General features: G+C 51.1%; 1 protein-coding gene across 50 annotated transcripts in view; it reads right to left on the bottom strand.

Annotated features, from left to right (window-relative positions):
- Celf4 (CUGBP Elav-like family member 4) overlaps positions 1-23,428 on the bottom strand; it is a 286,009-nt gene that overhangs the window by 199,857 nt on the left and 62,724 nt on the right. For 46 of the 50 annotated variants that reach the window (XR_015442303.1, XR_015442312.1, XR_015442332.1 and 43 more), the window contains exon 2: positions 10,616-10,698. Coding sequence is in view for 42 of the 50 variants with exons in the window: in XM_021236703.2 (XP_021092362.2) it covers positions 10,616-10,698 (83 nt within the window). In the remaining 8 variants the exon portion in view is untranslated. Of the gene's footprint in view, positions 1-10,615; positions 10,699-10,834; positions 10,929-23,428 lie in introns of those variants that run through there. The other 4 variants (XM_021236722.2, XM_021236721.2, XM_087189523.1 and 1 more) reach the window with 3 other exon arrangements.

The raw sequence follows: 23,428 nt of genomic DNA, 5'->3' as shown, positions 1-23,428 counted from the left end.
TGGCCTGACTTCCAGCTGCCAGCATCTGGACTCTGGCCCCAGGGCTGGACGTGGAGCTCCTTCTGCGCCAGCCTCCCAGGCAGCAAGCTTGAAGAGCTGGGGGATTCATGATCCGGGGGCACACCTCGCCATAGGCCTGAGGAGCTGCTGTGTGAGGACCACAGCTCTCTGGCTCTGGGGGAGCATGGCTCCAGGGAGTGTGCCTGTGATGGTTCTAGAATCCCCAGTGGGATGAAGCACCCCTCCCAGCGGCCATCAGCTGCCTGACACCACATCCATCGGTGATGTCTTCTCTTTCCTGTGGCATTTCCCCACTATGGACTGTGTTTCCTGGTTTCACTGTGCAAGTCCCATTTGTTAAGCACCGCTTGTGTTCAAGTGCCTGTCTAGAATCTGCTTCTGGGGGAACCAGCCTAAGACAACATCCCCCAGAGCCTAAAGTTGGGCTGAGGCTGTCAAACATTTTTGTGTCCATGAATCCTCTAGGGATCTTGCTGAAACACAGTGGGTACCATCTATAGAACGTGACCAAGATGGTCTGAAGTGGGGCCCACAACTGCACTTCTGACATGTTCTGGTCCAAAGTCCACACTTTGGCCAAGATTCACATGCAGATGCTCAAATGAGGGGGAGAGTGGTGTGGGTGAGAGCAGTCTGGGAGAGCTCTGTGGAGGAAGCGTGGTGCTTGGAGCTAGTTTCCCAAGCCCTGGGAGGATTCTGGTAGGTGAGCAGGGGAAGGTAGGGCCTTTCCAGGGAGAAGGAAAGCTGGAGACTTGCTGGGCCTGATGCTACACCCAGTGTTGCAAGATTTCAGGGTGATGGGTACCTAGAACAGGCTGAAAAGGGCTAGAGGCTCTGAAGGGTAGCAGTGTGAGAAAGATTCCTCCTGTTCCAAATACGTAATACATTCTCCCGGTTCGCATCCCTGGCTCTGGGAGGAACATTCAGACTTTTCTAGCTCCTCAAGTCTTTCCCTTCTTCCTCTTCCTCTTCCTCTCCTTCTCCTTCTTCTTCTTTTTTTGGTACCAGGGATCGAACTCAGGTCCTTGCGGTTGCACAGCAGACAGCGAAACCACTGAGCTAAATCCCCAGCCCCAAGTCTTCTTCTTCTATCTGTTATGGTTTGAATGTCCTCCAAAGGCAGAGTGGTAAAGGGCCGATACCAGGTGGCATTACTGGGAGATGGTAGAGCCTCTAGGAGGTGGGAGGTCATTGGAGCCATGTCCTTCAAGTGGATTGGGTGATCCAGGTCCCTTTGTATTTTTTCTCTTGTTCCCTGGCTAGTGATGAGAAGGTTTCATTCTCTTCCTGTCTTGCCAGAGGCCCCAAAGCAATGGGACAATCAGTCTTGAGTCAAAATTGTGAGCCCAAGTAAACCTTTTCTCTTTATAAGTTAATTATCTCAAGTATTCTATTATAGTAATGGAAAGCTCACTAACACACACTACCTTTCCAATTCCTTCTCCCTCACACACACAACAAAATTTTGTACCTCCTTCTTCATGGAGTCCTTCCTGGTTATGATAGCTCACAGTTATCTCTCTTCTGTGAAATATAGAAGGACATATAGTCCAAGATGCATATTTGAACCATTTCACAATTTTTATTCTTTAATTATTTCATATATAAATTAGTAGTCACAGATTTTATTGTGACAGAGAACCATGAATGTCATTCACACTCACATCATTATTTTGTCATTAATAATAACACGAGTTATTTATAGTAATCCACATCATGTAGAGGGCCTACACATATGGCTTTTATTACAGAGCCACATTACCAGAGGGCTGGTGTTCTCTGTGGAGGGTGCCAGGGTTCCACATCATTTCGCCCCTTCTGTGCTGGACACAGAGTTGGATACCAGGTCGTCATGGTACATTTGCCTTGTGCCCACTCAGCCACAGTGAGAAGCCACCTGCATGGTGCCCCCTGGTGGTCACAAGAGGACACATCACAAATACCTTTGATTACAGCGCGCACTTGAACCACAATAAACTTGGGGGCCCCTAGAGAGATAGCATCCTCTTGAGCCTCTGCCTTTTCTCTTTACAACCATGATTTTCCAAAGGAATTGAAGAAGGGAATGATATTGCTTTTTTCCGTCATCACTCAAGGTTGCCTGTCTTTGATGGTACGTAGCTTCCTATAGTTCTGGAACCCCACTGCTCAAAAACACAGATGTCTGGCCTTCTGCTCACCATGCGCATGGCCTCTAGAAGAAACCTTTCTTTTGTTTTGTTTTGTTTTTTGGTACCGGGGATCAAACTTGGGTCCTTGTGCTTGCGAGGCAGGCGGCGGAACCACTGAGCTAAATCCCCGGCCCCTAGAAGAAACTCTTTTAGTCCTAAAATGCATCCATTCTGATTTGCAGCTCATACTAGCATTCTTTCTGTGAGCCTCACTTTCTGATGAAAGGTCAAGAAACGTTAAGAGCCTCACATGGACTCACGGAGGTCTGGCCCCCATGGGAACCTCAGACCCTCTCTCCTGAGGATACACACCTTGCTTCACACATGCCCACATTCACACCTGTGCTGCTGTGATGGCCCAGGTCAAAGTACCCTTCATACAGCATTTCCTCATCCATCCACTGCCACAAAATGAGGCCTTCTTGGCTTCCCAAACATACCTCTCATGACAAGCTCAGCTGAGAGCTCTCTAGGGGCCTGGAGGGAAGATAGGTGGAGGAGAAGCTGTGAGAACAGACCTGCTGAAATGTCTTTAGGAGGTACCAAGGCCAGTGAGGTAGCTGAGCAGAGAGGAGCGTCTTCCAACCATCTGCCTACCCTGCTCTGAACCAGTACTGGGCAGGGGCAAGCATGGAGCCTGGGGCTCCAAGATATAAAATCTAGGTTTTTACAGAGCACTGTGGGACCAGAGGAGCACCAAGGCACCTCTGGGGACTGGAAAGCTCCCTAAGAGGGAGAGAGTCCTACAGAGGAAGTGATGTCCAATGGAGTTGGTGCTCTGGAGCTGAATGGAAGCTCTCCAGGCAGAAGGAACAGCATGAGAAAAGAGGAGCTTGAAGGAAGCTGTGTGTTTGGCCAAGAGCCTGGGGTCTGCAGGGTTTGCAGCCAAGGGACGGTTTGCCACTGGCTGAATCCTGTGGTTGACAGAGCCTGAGGGAGTTGAGAACTTTATCTCAGGAGGATATCTGTGATCACATGGAAGATGAGGGCCTGGAAGCAGGAGGCCACCCTGGTGGCTGGGTTCCTCCAAAGTCTCTGGAATATCTTGCTGGAGCTCCCAGAACCTTCCCATCACTACCACTTTCCAGACCCTAAAGATGCTATCTGTGTCATGAACTGTCTTCACACTTGCCTCTCCAACCAAATTAAACTCTTTAAGCAACAGGGGCTGTCTGACTAATTTTTGTCCCATGCCAGACACCATCTCTCTCAGTCAAATTCTGCATGGGGGAGGTTACCACACATGGCACTGCTGCTGATTCTGGTGACAAGCATGGTCCAGCCATGCTAGGCTCAGCGCTGCAGGAAATGGTGAAACAGTGGTGTGGTCTTCTTGGAAAGAGATCTGAGCAGAGGGCAGGGATAGGTGCACCACGGGAGTTCCAGCCCCAGCCTAGGCAGCCAGTCTGACTGCTGTGTGTTCAGAAAGGGACTCATCTGACGCTCACTTTATCACACTTGTCATCAGTGGCGGCAGGCGGCAGAGAGTGGTAGACACGATTGTCCTCTCCCTGTTGTCATAAGTAGTGTGAGTAATGGTGACTCTATTATTCTTAGAAATATAAAGAGTGTCAGAGCTGGAAGGGACTCCAGAGGCAATATGCCCACGTCCCACATGGCTCACTCTGGGCCAGGCTGGTGTATTCACTCAAGAGCCCTCTCGCTCTTGTTTACTTCCTTGAAGTCCACTATGTGGCTATGGACACAGGAGTTATGAGTTCTCTCAGACAGACTTGCTAGGGAGCCTTACCAAGCCAGGCCAGGGCTCTGCTGTAGAGGTCATAGAGAAAATTCAGACCCTATGGCCATAAATGGGGGTGGACAGGGCAGAGTCAAAGAATGCAGTCAGTCTAGGAGGGAGTACAGTGTGGAGCAAAGCTCCAGGGAAGGAAGAAGAGGACTTCAATAGGTCACTGTGGGAGGGGAGTGAAGAGTCTTCAAGGGAAACAGTAAGTCACTGGGCTAGGGCTGCAGGCTGGTGTGGAGGAGGAGAGGCAAGACTTGTGTGTCCACAGAACGGACCCCTGAGTCCAGCTAGTCCCATCTCTGGATTTAAATCCCTTTTTGCTCCCTCTCCAGGAGTATTGGTGTTCCCTTCCAGATCATAGGCCCACCAGGTATGTGCAGGACACAAGCATACCAGACCTGGCTCCTGTTGGGGTGGGAGATCTTTTGAAGGGAAGGGCTGGAGGACCCCCATGTGGTGGGCCTTGGAGGCATGGTTCTGGTCCCAGCTCTGTTGTGAGCAAATTCTCATCTGCTATTACTCAGGCCACCGATTCCTCTCTGGTCAAAGGAGACAGCTGAGGTGGTGGTGGTGCTGAAACTGGTAGCCTTTAGGCCAGACTGGGTCTGCAGATTGTGACATGAGGGTGCGAGTAGACAGCTAGGTATGATCCTTCATGCCTCGAGTTGGGCTTTTCCCTCCTCTGCTGCTCACCACTCCCTCTGCATGCACACCATTGAGCAAGAGCCTCTTAACCAAACCCTGCACTTCTCACATTGTCAGGTGCCCTGGGCTTGTCCCCGTGTGAGTGATAAGCAGTAAGAAGAGCGAGTCTGTTCCAGGCCTTCACTGTCTTGCCTTCCAGGGCACCCTTGGCTCTGAAACAGGTTTCTCTGCCTTGGCACTATTGGCATTAGAGCCAGAGTATTGTTGGGATTTTTTCCTGTGCATTGTAGTATATTTAGCAGCATCTCTGGCCTTTTCTCACCCAGTGACAGCAGCATCTCCAGCAATGTCCAATGTCCCCAGGGTGCAAAAGTCACACAATTGAGAATCACTGCCCTAAAGGACAGACAGATACTTCTCTTCAGGGAATATGGGAATGAAGAAAGATAAGTCATTAATTTTCCTAGGACAGAAAGAGGAAAGCATGAGGCCAGGTGGGAGACACCAAGGAAGGGCTGGTGGGACTCTTCATGACTCAAACAGCATCAAAGTCTTTCTCAGTGTTGCTGGTTGGATTGTGTCCCCTGAAAAAGATGCTGAAATCCTAACTTCCAGCAGTACCAGTGACCTTACTGGAAATAGGGTCTTGGCTGAGGACCATGCTAAGACGAGGTCACTAGAGTGGGCTTCAATCCAATATGACCGATGTCCTTAGAAAGGGGAACTTTGGATGCAGAAATAGACAATGAACAAGGGAAGGAAATGTGAAGAAATGAAGAGAACACCATCTATAAGGCAGCAAAGCCCGAGGTTTCCAGAAGCTAGGAGAGAGGCATGGAACAAATTCTACCTTGTAGCCCTCAGAAGAAACTAACCCTGTCGACATCTTGATCTGGGATACAACCAGCAGGGAGAGCAGGATGGGGGAACTGTGGATGTGCTATGACCTCATGATCCCAAGTGAGATGCAGAAGAGCACAGGGTTCTGGGAGAGAAGTTGCAGGTGCTGAGACAAACCCAGCACTGTGCCCACAGGACAGATGAGTGGAAACACATCATGTCTCTAAAATGAAATGCTTTGATTGCGCCAATCACTAGAAGTTGTAAAACTACCCCGAAGAATTAACAGCCTCCATACATGCTAACTACATCCATCATAAATTCATCTTTAGTTTCTGTTATCATATCACTGTCTCTGGGGACCCCTGTCTTGTCATCATTTGCCCTTTATAATTTATTCATCTTGTTCTTGCCTGCATCCTTTCTACTTATCATTCATCTTTACAGTTGTACATAAAATTAGATGGATCCTTCAGTGGCAGGGCTGTCTGGGAAGGAGCTGGCCCTCAGCAGGGAAGCCCCAAGGCTGGAGGAGGTCCCATTAGAGCCCCCTATGGGTGTCAAGGTAGAGGTGGAGTGGGGGGAAGGAGAGGGGGAAGGAGGAGTCAATCGAACTTCTTAAATCTTCCAGTTTAACTTCTGTCCTGGTAAACCCAAGGAAGGTCACCCTGAATTTCAATGGAAATGACCCACTGAGTTGCAGTGACCTGTGGCAGTGGGGAGCTGGGAGTGGCTGCGGCATGGGCAGTGCATGCCTGCAAGGGCTGAGGGTGGGAGGAGGTGGGTTAGTTTGCTTTGTATTCTCAGGTTGCTGGAGTGAGGATAAAAAGCCAATCTTTAACTAGTGAATTGGAACTTTAATGTTTACCAAGCAGATACAGCTTTCCTCCCCAGCAGCCCCCTCGCCGCCTGCAGGCCTCCTGCTGATGGACCCAGCTCTCCTGTCACCAGCCCTGCCCAGAAGCCCTCTTTGCTGCCAAAAGAGGAAAGGGCTGCCACTGCTTGCCATATCCCCTGGCTTTCTGAACTCAGAGTCCTCCCCTGGGACCCTGGATTCCCAGCTTTGGAGACAGATGGGTTTTTCCTGGAAGACAATTTCTTGCAAAGTCCGAAATGCAGGAGGATCTGGGACTAAGCACCAAGCTGTATTGCAAGGGACACAATTCTTCCTCCAGGCTACTTGTGCACACTAGGCCACAGGTAGCTCTCTGAGCAGGCTTCCACTGCCCAAAGAATCTCACCAGCTCCTGGCTCCCACCCTACCCTGTGCGCCTCATCTCTGTGCTGCTTCTCAGTGCCCTTATCTGACTTACTCCTCTTACTCCCAGCTCTCTAGTCCCACATGCCCATGACCTGAGGAAAACCTTCTAGCCATTCCTGTACTCTACAGTCATCTCTGTTGCCTCTGAACTCCTAAAGCAACTGGAAGGGCCGATAGAGGTGGTCACAGCAGACCCAGTGCTATTCACAAATTGTGCAACCTTGGGCAAACCTCGGTCTCCTCACCTGCGGGGGGAGAATCCTGATGTCTTCCTCATATGGCGGTTGTGCAGATAAAAGGAGGCAACGAGGTACAGTGCTTGGCATCATATCAGTCTGTTCTAAGTGATTAACGATGTTAATTATGATTAATGAGTAACTATCCACACTACTCATTTTATAATAACATCTTTTGTCTTATATTGGTTATATTTGTGTGTGTGTGTGTGTGTGTGTGTGTGTTTGCCTGTGTGTGTCTCCTGGGCCCAACTTAAGGAGAAACTCCAAGAGAGAGGGTAGATGTGTTTTGCTTGTCTCTCTGTGTTACAGGGCACCCACCTGGGCCAGTTCCTGGTACACACTCAGGAAATGCTTGCTGTTGGATTGAGAAAGTATCCTATGTGGACTCAACCCTGTAAATAGTGAAACAAATATTGAGAATGGAAGAGAAGGGGCTGGAGAGGGCCAGGGGGTCAGGGGAGAGTGAGATTGTGAGGAAGAGAGATTGTGATAGAGATAGAGAGTTTAGAAAAAGTGGAATCACCCTGCCTAGATTCTGGAAGAAGGCTGTGCTCTAAAAGATCTTGATGTAACTTGATGGTTTACTAATCTCACTCTACTAAATTCATGCCAAAGTCAAAAGTAATAATTCATTTGTGGGGCTAGTTCAGGATGACTCCATCTGCCATTGGAGTGGCTTTGATTAGACTGATTCTCAGGGAAATTGACCTCTGACTTGTGAGAACAGCCAGTGTGGTGTGGCACCTGAGTGCCCACTAATCCCTAAAGAAAGGTTAGTTCCTTTCTTTGTCCCCAGACGAACACCTGGGTTAACGATGTCTACGGCTCTGTCTTTGCTGTTGTTGTGATGGTGGTGGTGTTTGTGTGATCATGAGCATGCCAATCATGGGGTGATTTTTCTTGCTGGTGACAGGATGCTAGCTAGCTCTGTAACTTGCTGGGAAACAGGATACATTGCCTGCACTATCTTTCCTCTTCTTTCTCTCCTCAGTAAGAAAGTGGAGGGCTGATTTTAATGGATTGACTTTAATGGATTTTGAAGTCTGGAAAAGTGCCTAAATTGCTGAGGTTGCCAGTTTTCCAGGTTCTTTTTTCAATTTCATTCTCCTTAGTCAGACACAGAGTGTGCTTGCTGGGCACCTGGTGTGCTCACCCCAGACAAGAGGGGTTTTCCCCTTCCTCCCCACCCCCACCACCAAAGAGGTAGCCATAAGCAAGGTCTCAGCTGGCAGGAGCACATATTATTTGGTCGGGCCAGTGCATTTTACTTGGTCCTATCCTTGCATTTGCTAGCAGCACACTTTCTCTGCTCTCAAAGGAGAAAACCAACTAGCAATAATAACTCCAGTTCCGCTTTCCAGAATCAAAATGACTCCACTTTAAAGCAAACTTTTATTTGGTCATTTTGTTTTTCATTTGTCTACATGTGAGCTTGTGTGGGAACAATGTGCCCTCAGAACTTGGCACTACAATTCTATCTTTTTTCCCTGTCCCTGCCCGCCGAGGCCTGTGCCTGCCCTGAGAATTTGTGTGATGAGGCTTTTGAGGCCATGAATCGCCCTGAGAAACCTTTGAAGAAAGGCTGGTGTTCCAGGCAGCGCATAGGGACTCTGGGCTATGTGCAGTTCTGCTATTGGCCTCATCTTCACCCCTCCTCTCTCCCAACATACATTCATGTTTCTTTTTCCCCTTCCTCCCAAACTTGCCCAACTTGTCTTTGTGATTTCAGAAAAATGCCATTGGATCTCCCAGTATGAAGGATTAGTGCAGATTATGGGGAACAGTGTTAATTATCATGGAAGGGGGGCTGGCGCGTCGCTCCAATGTGCTCCTGATTTCCCCTGGGCCTTTCTGCCTGGTAATAAGCCTTCTTTAATCTGGCAGGCCCCTTGGTGAAATCAGCACCACGGACAGTGATATTGATTGTTTCTGAGAAACCATCACAGCTGCTCAACCAAATTACCTTTGATATGTGACCTTTAATGTAATTACTGCAACATCAAAGTATTTCTATAAATTATTAAAGAACTAATACACTCCATCATTTAGCTATTCTATTATATGTAAAATAAACAACCACAAGTTAATGTTAGACCCCCAACAATCCATACTCATTACTGAAATTCTCCCAGTTCCAGGCTTCTCCCCATTCAAAATCTTAAGCTTCGCCCTCCCACCTTCTCTCTTTCTGTTTCCCCATCTGATTCTGGCTTTTAGCCATCATGAAACTCCCCAGCAATCTCCCTCCAGCTGATGAAGGGCCTCCCATAACAATGTGGTATTTTCTATTCCATTTGGGTGGCTCCAAAATATCTATCACAATCTCCCCCAAAACAAAGTACCATAAACACTTTATTAATCAGCACAAACCTTTCTCAGAAGCCTTTGATTATCTTACAATATGGCTTTATGCTTCACACATAACATGGGGCGATGTGGAGCATATTTCTGCCATCTTACAGAGGGCACCCAGAAAGTAATTACTATAATATATGTGCATGTAGCTGCGCCACTAAAAATCCAACTGGGAATGGCCACCCTGCCAGAGCCCGGCTCCACACAAAATCTGTGCGGTGCTCCATTTCCATATATTTGCATCAGCAGGTATGTTATTAAGATGACTCAGCCCCGTGCTTTGCAACCACAAATACCAAAATACAATACAAAGGCTGTCTTAATGGAAAAGGGGATTGTGTGATTCAGCACTCCCCACCTCCGAAAGGGTAAAGATCTTTGATGCAAAGGAAGGCCGACCCCACCCGGGGTTGCATTTTCTCTCCTCTACCTGGTTAACCTTTCCCGCTGTGGAGCAGAGATGGAAACGTGTGTTTACACACGTTTGCTTGGTAAGAAGGTAAACATGCATGTGTAGCATGGGAGCGCATACATGGAGAACACACGTGCTTCCCTGCAGTGTCCATTGTATAAGCTTAAACACCGGATATTTGTACATTCTTTAAATTACGCTCACAAACACACATCTTTCCATTTATCTTTAGATACTCAGCAGCTGTATATCTCCCCCCACCCCATCTCTCTGAACCCACAGGAGAGACTGCACACACCCTTGACCCGAGGAACACTTCTTATTTTATGGTGATGAACTAGCCTCGATAATAGCCATGGCTGATATCACACCCAGTTAGGGGGCCCATAAATAATTCTCCTCTCCCCCGCGCAGAAGCTATAAACCAGGGCCGAGGCGCGATAGTTTATCAAAGACGAGGGCTGGCTCCTTAAATAAACCACGGTGATCTCACTCGGTGGCGGCGCCGAGCTCGGGAGCTCGGGCCGGGAGGCGCCCCTCCCTCCCCCGGCAGCCCCCACCGCAGGAACAGCCGGGTCGGAGGACCAGCTAGGCGGGCAGGGTGGCACCCGTGCCCCGGAGCTGTCTCGGGGCTCCACGAGCCGCCGCTCCCCCGCCCCGGGCCACCCTGCGGGCAGTGCGCACTGGAGCCGCTCCTAGGCTTCGCGGCCATTGCCAAGTTCGCCCCCGTCCACGCCAGGTTCCGTCGGGGCTGGAGCGCAGAGAACGCGCCCCGTGCGCGCCAGCTCCCTCCCGGGCGCAAGCAGGTGGCGGCGTCCCGGCCCCGGTCTCCCCGCCCGCCCGCCGCGTCGCAGCCCGGCCTCGCGAAGTCGCCCCCTGTCGGCGCACCATTCGCTCGCGCCGCGGCGGGCGCCACTGACTTACCCCGGGCAGAGTCTTCTGCTCGTGCAGCGCGCTCTGGGCCTTCAGCGCTGACTCACGCTCGCAGTAGGTGAGGAAAGCGCAGCCTGGGGAGGGAAGCAAGCGCCGAGAAGGGTCAGTGGGGCGCCCCCAGCCCAGCCCGGCTTGGCTCGGCCTGTCCTGGCCCGGGACGCGCCCTGCCGCGCGCCCTCCGCCTCTCGCTGCCCCTGGTCGCCCTCCCACCTCTCTCTCTGGTGCCCTCTCCTCGGAGCTTTCCTGCCTCTCCGTGCTCCTGACTGTCTGCCTCTCGTCCCTCCCTTTGCTTTCCTATTTTGTTCCCTCCGAGGAGTCTCCCCCCACCACACCCCCTCTGCCCACGGGTCTCTCTCTGTCCCCAGCCCTGACGCCTCAAGCGTCTCCGTCCTCTTCCCCCCTCCCTGCGGGTGCTCTTTCTACCTGTTTCTTCTCCAACCTCAACACCTCCCAGAAGGGGCAGCTTTCACCCTTGGCCCCGGCGCCCCTACACCTGATCGTGAACTCAGGCTGCTGCGCCATCAGAGGTGATAAGGGACCTACCCCCTTCCAAACAAAGGCTCACTCTGTGAGGAAGACACCTGGCCAGGCTGTCCTAATAAAATGAACAGGGCTGTCACGTGCTGCCTGTGTCCCCTGTCCCAATGCCTGTTGTCACGTTTGCAGGGAGAGCCTTCACACCCCTGCCAGGCAGAGGGCTTCTTGGACTACCCAGCCAGATCCACAGCGCTGGAACTGAGGCCTACCCTTCCTTGGCCTCTAACTCCCCCTCAAGTCTGCGGCTCTGCCCCATATCCTCTGTCCAGCCTCAGCCTCCCCATCTGTGAATGGAGGGTCCAGCGTACTCCCACTGAGTCACCTGGCCCCACCTGCTCCTCACCGGGGCATCTGGATGGGACAGAGCAACCTGCTTCCTGGGGGACTTTTTAATGCCCCCTGGGCACTGTGACAAGGGAAAGGCAATGTTTGGTGATGGGAGAGTCTTTCCCGTAGTTTCCTCCACTGCCCCCCACCTGTGGCCTATTCCCCTGAAAGCCTGGAAGTCACCGTGGGAGTCAAAAAGCCCACTTTGGCTACAGCAGTCCTAAGTCCTCTGGAGACAGCTGTCCTGGAGAAGGCACCCTGAACGCCCGGCAGCCCCCTGTTTCCTCTCTGTTATCTTCTCAGCCTCCTCACGGCTTGCACTCACCCCCTCCGTTCCTGTGCTCACAGTCTGCTCACCACCTCTACCCTCTTGTCCCGTTTGTATTTTCCCCGACTCCATCCATCTTTCAACTGGATGGAGCTCTGCCTCCTCCAGGCAGCCCTCCTTGACTGCTCTAGACCATTTGCAAACAAACTCCTTTCCTGACCAAAACTGGCCAGCCATTTGGTCCTTCTCATGGCCATTTATTTCCTGGATGCCCACCCTGTGCCAGGCCTGTGACCCAGGCTATCCTCTCTTGCGGGCCACAGCCTGATGGTGACAGACTGGTGCCTACACCAGTGCTCATCACCAGGGGCGTCCTGGCTTTTCGGTGTCTTTGTTGAGTACTGCCAGCATCCTCGGTAACACCTGATTCCTCCACCATCCAGCTGGTGCCGAGCCAAACCCCTTTCTCCTCTTCTACTACGGAAACTGGTACTACCTTCCTTCTCCACCTGGCTTCAGAGAGGAAGCAGGAGGGGAATATATGTGTGAAGGGGGCCTGGAGATGGAAGAAGGAAGCAGGGAGACAGAATCTGAGTTCCCAGAGCCAGCCCTGCCTCTCCCCTCCCGCTCTGGCCCGCTCCGGCCCGGCTAGGAGGAGCCAAGGAGCTGTCTCCCACTCCACCCACCCCGCCCTGTCCAGCCCGTATCAGCCTCCTCCTCTCTCCCTCCTGGTCACTGGCAGACGGTTATTGATGGAGACACAGGGACTGAAATGAATAGCGGTCAGAGGCCCCTGTGACGTCGTCCCTTGTGCTGCTGCCTGCCTCTCCCGGGCGGGGGGGTGTCTTTCCTCTCCTCCCCTTGTCCCCTTGTTGGCCTTGTCTTCTGCCTGCAACTGAGAGGCAGCCACTGCCTCAGCTGCATACAGGCAAGCCAGCTTGGGACAAGGTCAGGGGCAGGTTTGCAAAGGGAGGAGGTGAAGGAACAGGAGGAGACGGAGAAGGAGGAAATGACCATATTGTTTCCATGGCCTTGGGTAACAAGAAAAGGATTTTGGAGGGGAAAAAAGGAATCTGTTGCTTTTGTCCAGCTTCCAGGAATTTCTACCATGTTTTTTGGCAGAGCTCAGAACTTCACTGGGAATGGGATCTTTGAGGGACCCCAGACCCTGTGTGGCCTCCCTCTGACATCTCTACCCTTGCCTTTATCTCCTCCTGGAGTGTCTTCTTCATGCTCAGGGCCTAGCTTTCTTCCTTGTTCTCAGGCCTGCTGGACACAGTCTACCTCAGGGTCTTGTCCAGAAAGACCCCTGCCCCACCCCTCTTGCCCGCATGCCTTGCTCCTTCACTTCCCTCAGCTTTCTGATCAAATGTGACACTCTCAGAGTCACCTCTCTTGACACCTCATTTAACAGCCTCACCCACCCCCCAACACATGTAACCTCTGACCCATTGTGCTTCCTTTTCCTATTCGGCACCCACCACTCCCTGACATGTTAACATGTATGTATTCATTGACTTGCAGTCTCTGAAAGCTCTGATGAGGTTGGGAACTTGATTTAGTTCCATTCCTGCATGGTCCTCAGTGCCCAGAACAGTGGAAGGGGATGCATGCTTATTGGTTGACAGCACTGAATGCTGAACATTGGGCTAATTTGGCATCAGGGCAATAAGTGGGGAGATACAGAGAGGGTGCTCAGAGCTGCTGAGAGTTCACCATGGCTCTGCGGATCTGAGCTGTGCTGACTTCCCTAGAGGTGGCAGGGTCTGATGTTGCCTGTGAGAGTTGATAGGTGGATTGCTGCAGGTGGCTCTTCTCCCTAGGTTTCCTCAGGGTCCTCCAGCTGGACAGTGTTCTCTTCCTGTCCCTCCATGAGTCCTTGATCATTCCCTGCAAAGGCTGATGCACAGCTCTGCCCAGGGGAGCCCTATACCAGCCACAGGGCATGTGCTTATCTGTCTCTCTGAGCCCCAGCTTCCTCAACTGTAAAATGGGGCAGTAATTCCTCTCAGAAGCTGGTGGGGAGGCCTACCAGCCCTCAGATACTAACAACTTCCACAGAGTCCACTAATTACAGAGGGCAAGATTCCCTCTTAGGAAGCATGTTAGAGAGGAGCCAGGACTCCATCTTCAGTCCCCTCTGCCCTTCTCTGAGGGGAGACCAGCCTTCCACAGAGACCAACTGGGCAAACCCACCTAGATCTTTCTCCAACCATCTCTGAGCAGTCTGACTTTCCACCAGCAGAGATGAGTCCTCTCACTTAAGGCTCTTTAGGAAGGTAAATAGGGATAAGCAGGGTGTGAAGGCTAAGGGTTGGTGGGAGAGGCTGTGGGAGGGGCTTCCCATCCTGGTGAGTCCTAGGTGATGCTGGGCCTGGGGTGGGGCCAGGTGACTCAGAGTCCACCATGAAAGTTGACCAAGCCTCAGCCATGGGACACCTGCTGGGTCTCATATTTGGGACCGAGGCTGGGCACCCAGAGTCCTGCCCAGAACAACCAGCTTTGACCTCCTGTCACTCATTGCTACTCCTCACAGGGTTCAGTAGTTCAGTAGGGTTCAGGGTTCAGACCTCTTCCCCCGAGCTGTGAGGCTCGTGCAACTAGAAAGAAGATAGGCAGTGTCAGCCTCAGCTGGGGTGCCACTAAATTTGCCAAACTCACTGTCCTAGGATGCACTGAGGTGTCCCCACAGGTGTCCCTACTGAGGCCCTTCGGGAATTCACAGAGGAGGGGCAGGACGGAATTCTCTTGGGGCATCATGGTTTAACCTTGAGGGACAGAGTGGGAGGGGCTCGAACTCAGAGGCCTGAGAAGGCGAGAAGAAAGTGTCTTTCCTATGGCCAGAAACCTCTCCATGCCTTCAGGCCCAGCCATGTCTCCCAAACCCTGATCCTACAAGTAAACACACTTGTTCTCACAGACCAAACAAGCATACCCTGTAGCCATTTGGAATAGCAAAAAATGGAAAGCCACCTAAATGTCCCTCAGGGCAGGAATGTTTTTATTTAAAAACTGTGAATACTCTACAGCAGTTAAAAAGCTGAAATGATCCTAAATGTACCGACACAGACAACCGCATTGTCAGATGGGAAACTCGAGCTGTAAAATAATCTGCTCTGAGTGTACATGACAGAGGCACCTCCTTCCTTCCATATGTACTTGTGTCTGTATTTACATGCAAAGGACATAGTCTAGAAGTCACACGGAGCAGAAGAGAGGGAGCAGGCGTGGGGTGTGGGGATGTCTCCCATGACTTTCACTTTTTTGTTTGGTTTGACACATTTAGACCTAGAATGTATTTATGTATCACTTGCATAATTAAGTTTAAAGAAAAAAGATCTGAGCTAAAAGAGGAGAATGGAATGAAAAGAGGCTGGGTGAAAGTGGGTGAGCCCGAGATGTGGGACCCACTGTCTGTTTTAAGGAGACACACAAAGATGGCTGGGCACCTTCTGCCTGGCACATACTTCCCCAGGGGGATTTTGGTTGGAGGAGATGCTGTGCCCCATCTCAAACCTCCTCAGAGGTGGAGCTGAGTGGTACAGCTCTGGGCTTTGAAGTAGGTTCTTTCTACCCAACAGGCTCTAAATGTGAGGACCACTGTCTTAGATCCCCCCCCCCCCCCCGCCCCGCCATTACTTGGTCTCCTATCCTTTGTGTTGTAGCTCAGCCCCTCCTGAATCATGGGATTGAGAAGAATAGAGCTGCAGCCTGTTAGAGCAGCAGTCGACTTTGGAAATCATCTGGGAAGGGGGGCAGAGGGATGACATAATTAGAGAGAAGTCACACCACAGTGCTGCTGTCAGCAGCTGATTGCCTGGGCTCTGGCTCCCTACAGCATGAGACAGACCCCCATGCCACCTCCTCCAGCCCACACTGACCTGCCTCTCCCCTGACACTCACTTCTGCTGTGTGCACCAAACACGTCGACCCACACTCGCACTTCCTTATATAGCCATAACCTTTTCTTGCTTTCCATCCTTATTTACTTGTCCCTTCTGCTTTCTAGTCTCACGTCTTGTGTCTGTGAATAGACTCAGTGCTGTGAGGGTGGAGGCAGCATCTCCCATATCTCTAGGCCCAGTGGAGAGCTGAGCTCAAGAAGACCCATGGGGAAGGAGACCCACTTAGGGCATGGACTGGGAACAACAGAACAAGGGCGAGCAGGGAAGGAGGGAGGAGGCAGGCAAGGCCCCTGCTGGGCTGGCGAGAGTAAAGCCAGGGAGAGGTAGGGAGAGTGCAGGGGAGGCAGGAGGGTGCAGGCGGGGGTGGCAGACACCCTTCCCCAGTGGGGGCAGCCTGCAGACCTGGGGCAAGGGTGCTGCTGATGACCAGGAAGCTGGGTGGGGCTCTCTCCCACGTGGGGGAAAACACAGCACAGCAGATTAATTGTACGGAGATGGCAGTAATTTACAAAGCCCCGTGTGCGGGGATAAAAGGCCCTTGTTATTGTGAAGTGAAGGAAGTACAATTTCCTGCCCAACTCTGCACAGGGATGAAGCCTGGGGTGTAATCATCACGGAAGGGAAGGCTCCCGATGCGATGCGCTCCCTCCTCCCGTCCAGCCCAGCCTTGGCTTCCTACTAATTGAATTACAGAATTAGCCAGAGGAAGGTGGCCTTAGAATAGGAAGATCTGGACTTTAATAAAACATCAGACCTTCAGGCCCTGGAATCTGCTGGCCTGGTGGAAGTGGTAAAAGGTGGGGGTTGGGGAGGGGAGGAAGCAGGAAGCCCATCAGCCAGACCTAGGGGCTGAGGCAGTGTATTGGTTGCACGCTTATCACAGGCCTTGCAAGTATGTTTACCAAGGGTCTCCTTTAAAGCAGGACATGTGCTTTAAAGCATACCTGGTCAGTGTGGTTTTCTTAGGGGGTCCAGGAAGGTCCCGGTGCCCAAATCTCCACCCACTGACCCACCAAAGTGCCTGAAGTTCCACCCTGAGAACATCACTCCTGTGTGTTCATCCAGGCTGCACCTGAGAATCCCCTGGAGGATTTAACATACAGATGCAGCCCTTTACAGAGAACCGAAGGTGGTGTCATCTTGGGGGGACAGAGAAAGCCAGCTTCCCTGGAGAGACTGTTACTAGTGCTCTGAGGCCTCATCCACCCCCTATCCAGCCTCTGTCCCCCATGGTCAGGGTGGGCAAGGGGTCCCTGGTGCCTTCTGAAGCAGAAGACTGCCTGCCTGGAGAAGCAGAGACAGTTCTTCACTCCACACTCTTCCCCTCACCTGCGTGCCTGACCCAAGTCTGCACCTCCGTCAAGATCCACCTTGTGGGGCCTGCTCCCTGGTGCAGCCCTGACCATTTACCTTGATCACTGTGGTCCCACTTTCTGTGGATTCCTGTGTGGTCTTGCCCTTGACCACTGCCCATGGGCTGCCCCAACAGTGAGCCTTGATTTCCCATCTCAACTGTGAACAATGTGAGGTTAGAGCCTGGAGCTCAGAGGGACAAGGTCACAGGCTGGAGAAAGAAACCGTGGGCTGGGTCTCCCTCTGCTCTTTCCATGAGACCTTTCTGTTCCCCTCTCTGGACTTTTCCTGGCTATTCCTATTGCTCTAGTCCTTTCCACCTGGTCCGTCTTTCTTCTTGTCTTCCTTTTCCTGCTGATATCCCTCAAATTCCTGTAATTCTCCCCTCTCCATAGAGGAAGGACAGAGATTCCTTACCCACAGAACATAACTCTGACTTCCCCTTGCTTCTGTACCTTCTTTTAGACTAAGAAAATCACCCTTCTGCTGTAACTGTCTCTTGCCTCCCTCCTTTGCAGCCATAGGTATGCCTAGGGCTGGCTAAGCTCTCTCCAAGAAGCCTTCCTTGCCTACACCAGCCAGCATCTTTTAGAGCCCTTAACTACCATCCCTCTTGTTTGCCAGTTCAAATACATGTCTTTGTCTACCTTGCATTTATGTGTGTTTGCCCATGGAAGAAATACTCTATTATAGGAGTATTATACTCCTAGTACCCCTTCACCCCCAGGGGCAGAAAGCCTAGAATGTGGAGATTGCTGAACTCCCTTCTGCTCTGGCTGGGTGAGATGGAGCTGAAAGGCTGGGGAGAATGGCTGGCTGCAGAGGAGAAGGAGTGTAGGGGAGGAAAGGCACAAGGTCTGGGGAAGTCAGCACATGGCTCAGACCCCTGGCTGTGGGAGTATTCACCTTCCTCAGGGTAGGCAGCCTGGGGATGGGGGTGATGGTTGCAGAGGTGAGGGAAGTGGGGGAGGGGTAGGTCCCTCAGCATCTCTTTGGGGGCCTCTGCACATGCTGAAATCTTATCCCTAGCCATGTACTTTCAGGCTCAGCGCTACCTCTGGAGCTCCTCTCTTCAAATCAGCAGTTCCAGAGAAGAGCAGCATCCATGAGAGAGCATGAGTGAGTTTCTTGCATGTTGTGGGAAGGCTAACAGACCTCACCGGGGTGCTAAGTTTGTTTCATCTTTCCCTGCCTGGCCTTAGTGTGCACAAGACAGAGACAACAAGAGCTGACTCTGCCCCTGACCTAGACAGGGAGCTCCCAGGGAACGGGACCTGTCTCTTTTTTCCCTTCTTGGTGGGAACAGGACAATAAGTTCAGACCGAGGGACTGCATTGGCTCTGGATGAGGAGCTGTGGGCCTCAGAGGGTTAAGGGACCAGCCGCTGTCCTTTGCCAAGTGTCTCTTCCTGCCAGTTGCCCTTGTTTACACCCTAAGAGCTCAAGAATTACATGTCTGGTGTCAGCTGCTCCATCTTTACAGCACTGTGGAAAAGGATGAAAAGTGGGCATGACATTGGTGGCCTCTCCCTTTTGTCAGCAAAGAGCTCCTCCAGTCTCTGACCAGGGCTGATGGGCCTAGGAGGCTCAGGGAAGTGAGGACTGGCCAGGGGCAGGTGCCAGCTTTTCCCTCGAGAGACCTGTAGAAGTCAAGTCTGCTCAGTTGGCCACACATGCCCCGTTCTATTCCCACAGCCATGGGGTTGCCTTCCTCTGAGCCAGCAGCTCCCAGGTGTCCAAGACAGCATGAAGTTTCTCCCTTTATGTGTTTCCTGAGTAGAGGGTTTTACTTGCCAAAGCGCCCACAGATCCACGATCTCATGATCCTTATACCTCAGAGTGGGTGTGGGGTGTTATCTGCATTTGACAGCTCTGAAGCTGAGCCTGGGAGAGGCTGTGTGACTTGGCCACAGTGATATAGGGCAGACACCTGATGTCTCCCGATGTCTGGATTGGGGCTTAATCCCTGCTGCCCACTGTAGGAATTTTGGGCAGTGTCTGAGGACAGTGTGAGTGTAGGCAGTCCTCAGGGAGACACTGGGGTCCCTGGATAGGAGCTGTCTTCCTTTTCCATCCCATCTATGGCTGTCACTTAGGGTAAGGAGCTCAGGATGACCTCCTCTCCTCCTGCAGGGACCTGGTGGAGTCAACCGGGGGGTACCTGATCTTCCTCTTTCATAGGGATTCTCTTGAACATCAGTGGCCACCAAGCCCTAGCCTCCTCGAAGAGGGCACTAGCTGGACATCAAGGTTGGGTTTTAAATGCATTGAGGTCACTTGCTACTCATGCCAGTGCCAGAATAAAATTTTTGCAAGAGCCTAGAAACTGAACTGTGCTTCTTTCTAAGTAACCTGGGCAGGGAGCTCCGATCTTCCCATTTTGAATTTTCTCAGCTCAATGGAAATGGCCCAAGGGCTCTTAGAGGCCTCCTTGGGTGTGACCAAAGCCATGACCAAACCTTGCAAGATGGGCCCCAGGCAGAATCTCTGATAAAAGCCAGGTGCATCTTAACCAGTTTGGGGCAGGAAACTTTTCTCATTTTAGACAGTTTCTGGGCCTTGCCTGGCTCTCCATCCCTGCCCTGGATTTCTTTGACCTCTTCACTTGCCTGTTTGATACTTTATAGGATCACTGGATGACCTGAACACCTCAGTGCAGGGGATCCACAGAGGGGCCCCTCTGAACCTCCAGTGTCCCTATCATTTTCTGGGTCATGTAGAGGTCTTAAAACTGCAGAGGCAGTTCAGTAAATACTTGTTGATTTGTGTAGATTTCCCCTAACTGGAGCTTTACATGGTGATTGGACTTGTTAAACAGAGGTGGGATCATTTCCCCAGGAGTAGCCTCTTCCCCAGAGTCATGTGCCTCTGTATTTCAGTTGCTCCTGAAGCTATTACCCCTTTCCACCATCCTGAAAGTCTGCTGGGCAGGTCTACAGAGACTGCTTTCTACCTTCGTGATGTGTGTGTGTGTGTGTGTGTGTGTGTTTGTGTATACAGGGGGATGGAATGAGAGCACAGATTGCTCTGACCCTTTCTTCCCATGAAAAGAGCATAGATCACATCAGCAAGACAGTGGACTTATAAGTCCCTTTATGGGACAGATCCTCCCTCTTAGTCACACTGCTAATCATGTTCCTCCAACTGTGTCTGTGTCACTCCCAGGCATGTGCTTTTATCCTTCCCACTCTAAGGGTGCCTTCTCTGCTCCTGAGTCCTCTAACAGATCCTCCTATCCTGCAAGCCCAGTTCAACTTGCAGCTCCTCGGTGGAATCCTCCGTAGCTTCCTACATCTTGCTCATTCTCCTTTGAATGAGCCTTCCCATGTTTATGGCTGAAACACTCAAAGGAGTACGTGGTTGAGTTGAACAATGTTCTGCTCTTCTTGCCTGTGGGAATCACATCTCCCCTCTAGACCACAGCTCATGGGGCTGAATCTCTTGGCTTCTCCCCTACAGGATAGGGAGTGTCATGGGGCGGTTGGGAGGAGACGACCAGAATCAGGAGGGGGGAAGTGCCCACTGCCTTCTGATTGCAGTGGGGCTAAGCATACAGGTGCTCTAGACCTGACAGGTAAGGTAAATTAATCTTGCTTCTCTCCTTTGACTCCCTCTAAACACCCTCTAATTCATTGAAAGAATAGAGCAAAAATTTAAAAATATATATATTATGTACACCAATTGAGAAATCCCAACCTCAGCATCCAAGACAGGCTATTTGGAAAAGACCAATAGCCAAGAGTCCTGAATTATAGGATCAGTGTTTGGAAAATGTGATTTTCTTTTTAAAAGCTGAAAAACAATCTCACATGGTCCTGGCAGGCCATGGCCCATCTCTCAGGGGAGGGCTTCTTTCTCCCTTGATCTTGCCATTTAAGCCACTTTCCTGGCTGGGCTTTGGCTTCACCCAACATCAATTCAATAAGTTCAGTCACAGAGATTTAGTCATATTTAACCTGAGGGCTTCAGCAAAGCCAGAGTCAACGAATGTGACCAGGGTGCTGGCCCAGTAAGTCACTCCCTCCAGCCTCAAAGCCCTAGTGGAGGCGTCATTCCCACTTTGCAGAGGGGTAAGGGCTCTGGCTTTTGCTTTATGGTCAGCTGACCTGAGCACAGGAAAAGCTAGAGCTACCCCAAGTCACTCTTCACTCATTGCTCACTCACAAGCTGTGCTCAGGGATTGGGGGACACATTTGGCAAAGGAGTGGGTGACCATGGAGTGTGACAGAACCTGGCACCCTTCTCTATTTTTCTCCTCCTCAAAGAACCCCCATGCCCGCAGAGCCCATTGAGGAAGAAAATGAGCCAAACTATCAGTTGACTGATACAGAGCACCCAATGAACCACGTGACTAGGATTGGAGGCATTGTTGTTTGTGGAAGGAAGGATAATAAGCCTCATTCATTCATTCATTCATTTCACAACTATTTATTACCAGATGATGATAGACATGCCTCATGCCTTAAAGAAGACCCTAAGTAAACATCTTAGCAAGACTGGCTGATGAGTATACGACAAACACACCTATAAGGCATGACTTGTGAAGGGCCTATTGCTGGCACACATGAAATAGTCACAGATTTTTGGTTATATGTTGGGGATTGTCCTAAGCACTTAACATCAATTGGCTCAGTTAGTGCATCTCTGTCAAGGAGAATGACTATCATCCCCATTTAACAGGTGAGGAAACTGTGGCACCAAAAGATTAGAAGCTTGTCCAAATCTTGTGGCCACATCCATGGCAGAGCCAGCACGTGAGCCAGGGCATCTTGCCTCAGGCCTATGTCCTGAACGCTGCACACTGCAGTCTTACCAAAGAGGCTGCTCAACTCTGCTTGGGGGAGAACTTAGAGCAGAATTGCCTGATGGAATTCCCAACTCTGAATGGTCTTAAAGAAAGGATGTACTAGAAAAGAGATCTGCATGTACAAAGGCAGAGCAGTGTTTGGGTCCTGGGATGATTTGGAAGGCTGGAGCCTGGAAGAACGCCATCCCCAGCAAACCTTCCAGTATCTTCCTCAACATATTTCTTTGGCTTATGTGTTTTCTGTTCTTCCTCTCCTCTTATTCCTTTCCTTTACCTTCTCTTTTCACTTTTTTCTTTACTTTCTTTTCCCCCTTCTTCCCTCTTTTTCTTCACTTTTTGTCTCATGACAAGAACCTCATTCTATCTTGTTCACCAGTTCCCCCGACTGCTCTAGGATACACTTTTTTTTTTATCCTGAGATGACAGTGACATGGGCCTTGAGGTTTCTGTCTCCAGCCAGCTGGGGACTCTGGAATGCTACCCAGTCCCTGTGGCTTGAACTTTACCATCCACAGGATGTCTGAAGACATGGGCAGGGCTGAGACCTTGGAGGGAGGGGTCCAATTCTGACTGTAGCATTTGCCTTGTTGTCGGGGTCTCTGGGCTGTTTATGTAGCCTTTTCCTAAACCTGGAAAGCGAAGGATAATGACATTCATCTGGTGTGTGGGTGTCCAACAGAGCACCAGGGAGGCAATAAATGGGGGGAGAATAGTAGTACTGTAGTAATAGTTGTGATGTGATACTTAAAATCCCTCCAGTGTGAAATGGCTTTGGCCTTGTACTGTCTGGGGCTGCCTGCTTTCCTTTGTAGGACCTGCACATGTCACTTGATTATAACCCCACCACGTACGCACTCACCTGGGACAAGGACTCTTTGTATTTTCTACACAGCACAGGCCAGCACACATGGGGCTCAGAACCATGAAGGGTTTGCAGTGAGAGTCTCAAATGCGAGTGTGTTTTGTTTACCTCGCGTATCTAATATGCTAATGACAGGAGGCTGTAATGCTCTGGCAGGGACCTGGGTGACAAAGAGCTCTATTCCTGCTTCCCCACAGAGTCGCTCAGTGTTGATTGTTGCTTTTGTGAGAGGAATTGTCAAGACCTGAGGCTGTGGACTGGGAAGCTGGTGGGGAGGAAAGTGAAAGTGATGAGGTTGGAGGAGCCAAACTTCCCACTCAGGAGCGGGGCAGAATGCTGGTGGCCTTGGGAAGGGACACCTGTGTGAGGCAGGGAGGCCCAACGGGCCCATGGTAGAGCAGGAGGAATAAAATCTTCATGGGAAGGGAACAGACAATGATTCTATGCCCTCATCCACATTACCTGTCAGTTCTCAGAGGACCTTGTGAGCTCCAGGATGGCGGGAATGCCCATCTATGGTGGACCCTCATCTGCCCTGCTCCTGGCACGCACGGGCCCTAGCGTGGGGACAGAAGGTGGGTAAGGGGTGGACCATAGTTTGCACGTGGCTGGAGGCCTTCACCAAGTCCACAAACACTCAACCTGAGTTTCCTTTTCTGTGAAATGGGCTTGATACTCCTGGTCCCTAAGTCTGCATCTCCAGCATCTGATAAAGTCCTGACACAAAGTGAGTCCTTGGTATGGAT

The sequence above is a fragment of the Heterocephalus glaber genome, unplaced genomic scaffold (genome assembly GCF_053883595.1).
Source record: "Heterocephalus glaber isolate CG9 unplaced genomic scaffold, H.glaber_assembly_v1.0 deba00000331, whole genome shotgun sequence".
Taxonomy (NCBI): Eukaryota; Metazoa; Chordata; class Mammalia; order Rodentia; family Bathyergidae; genus Heterocephalus; species Heterocephalus glaber.
The sequence above is the reverse complement of the archived record's forward strand: the minus strand, read 5'-3'. Positions and strand labels throughout refer to the sequence as shown.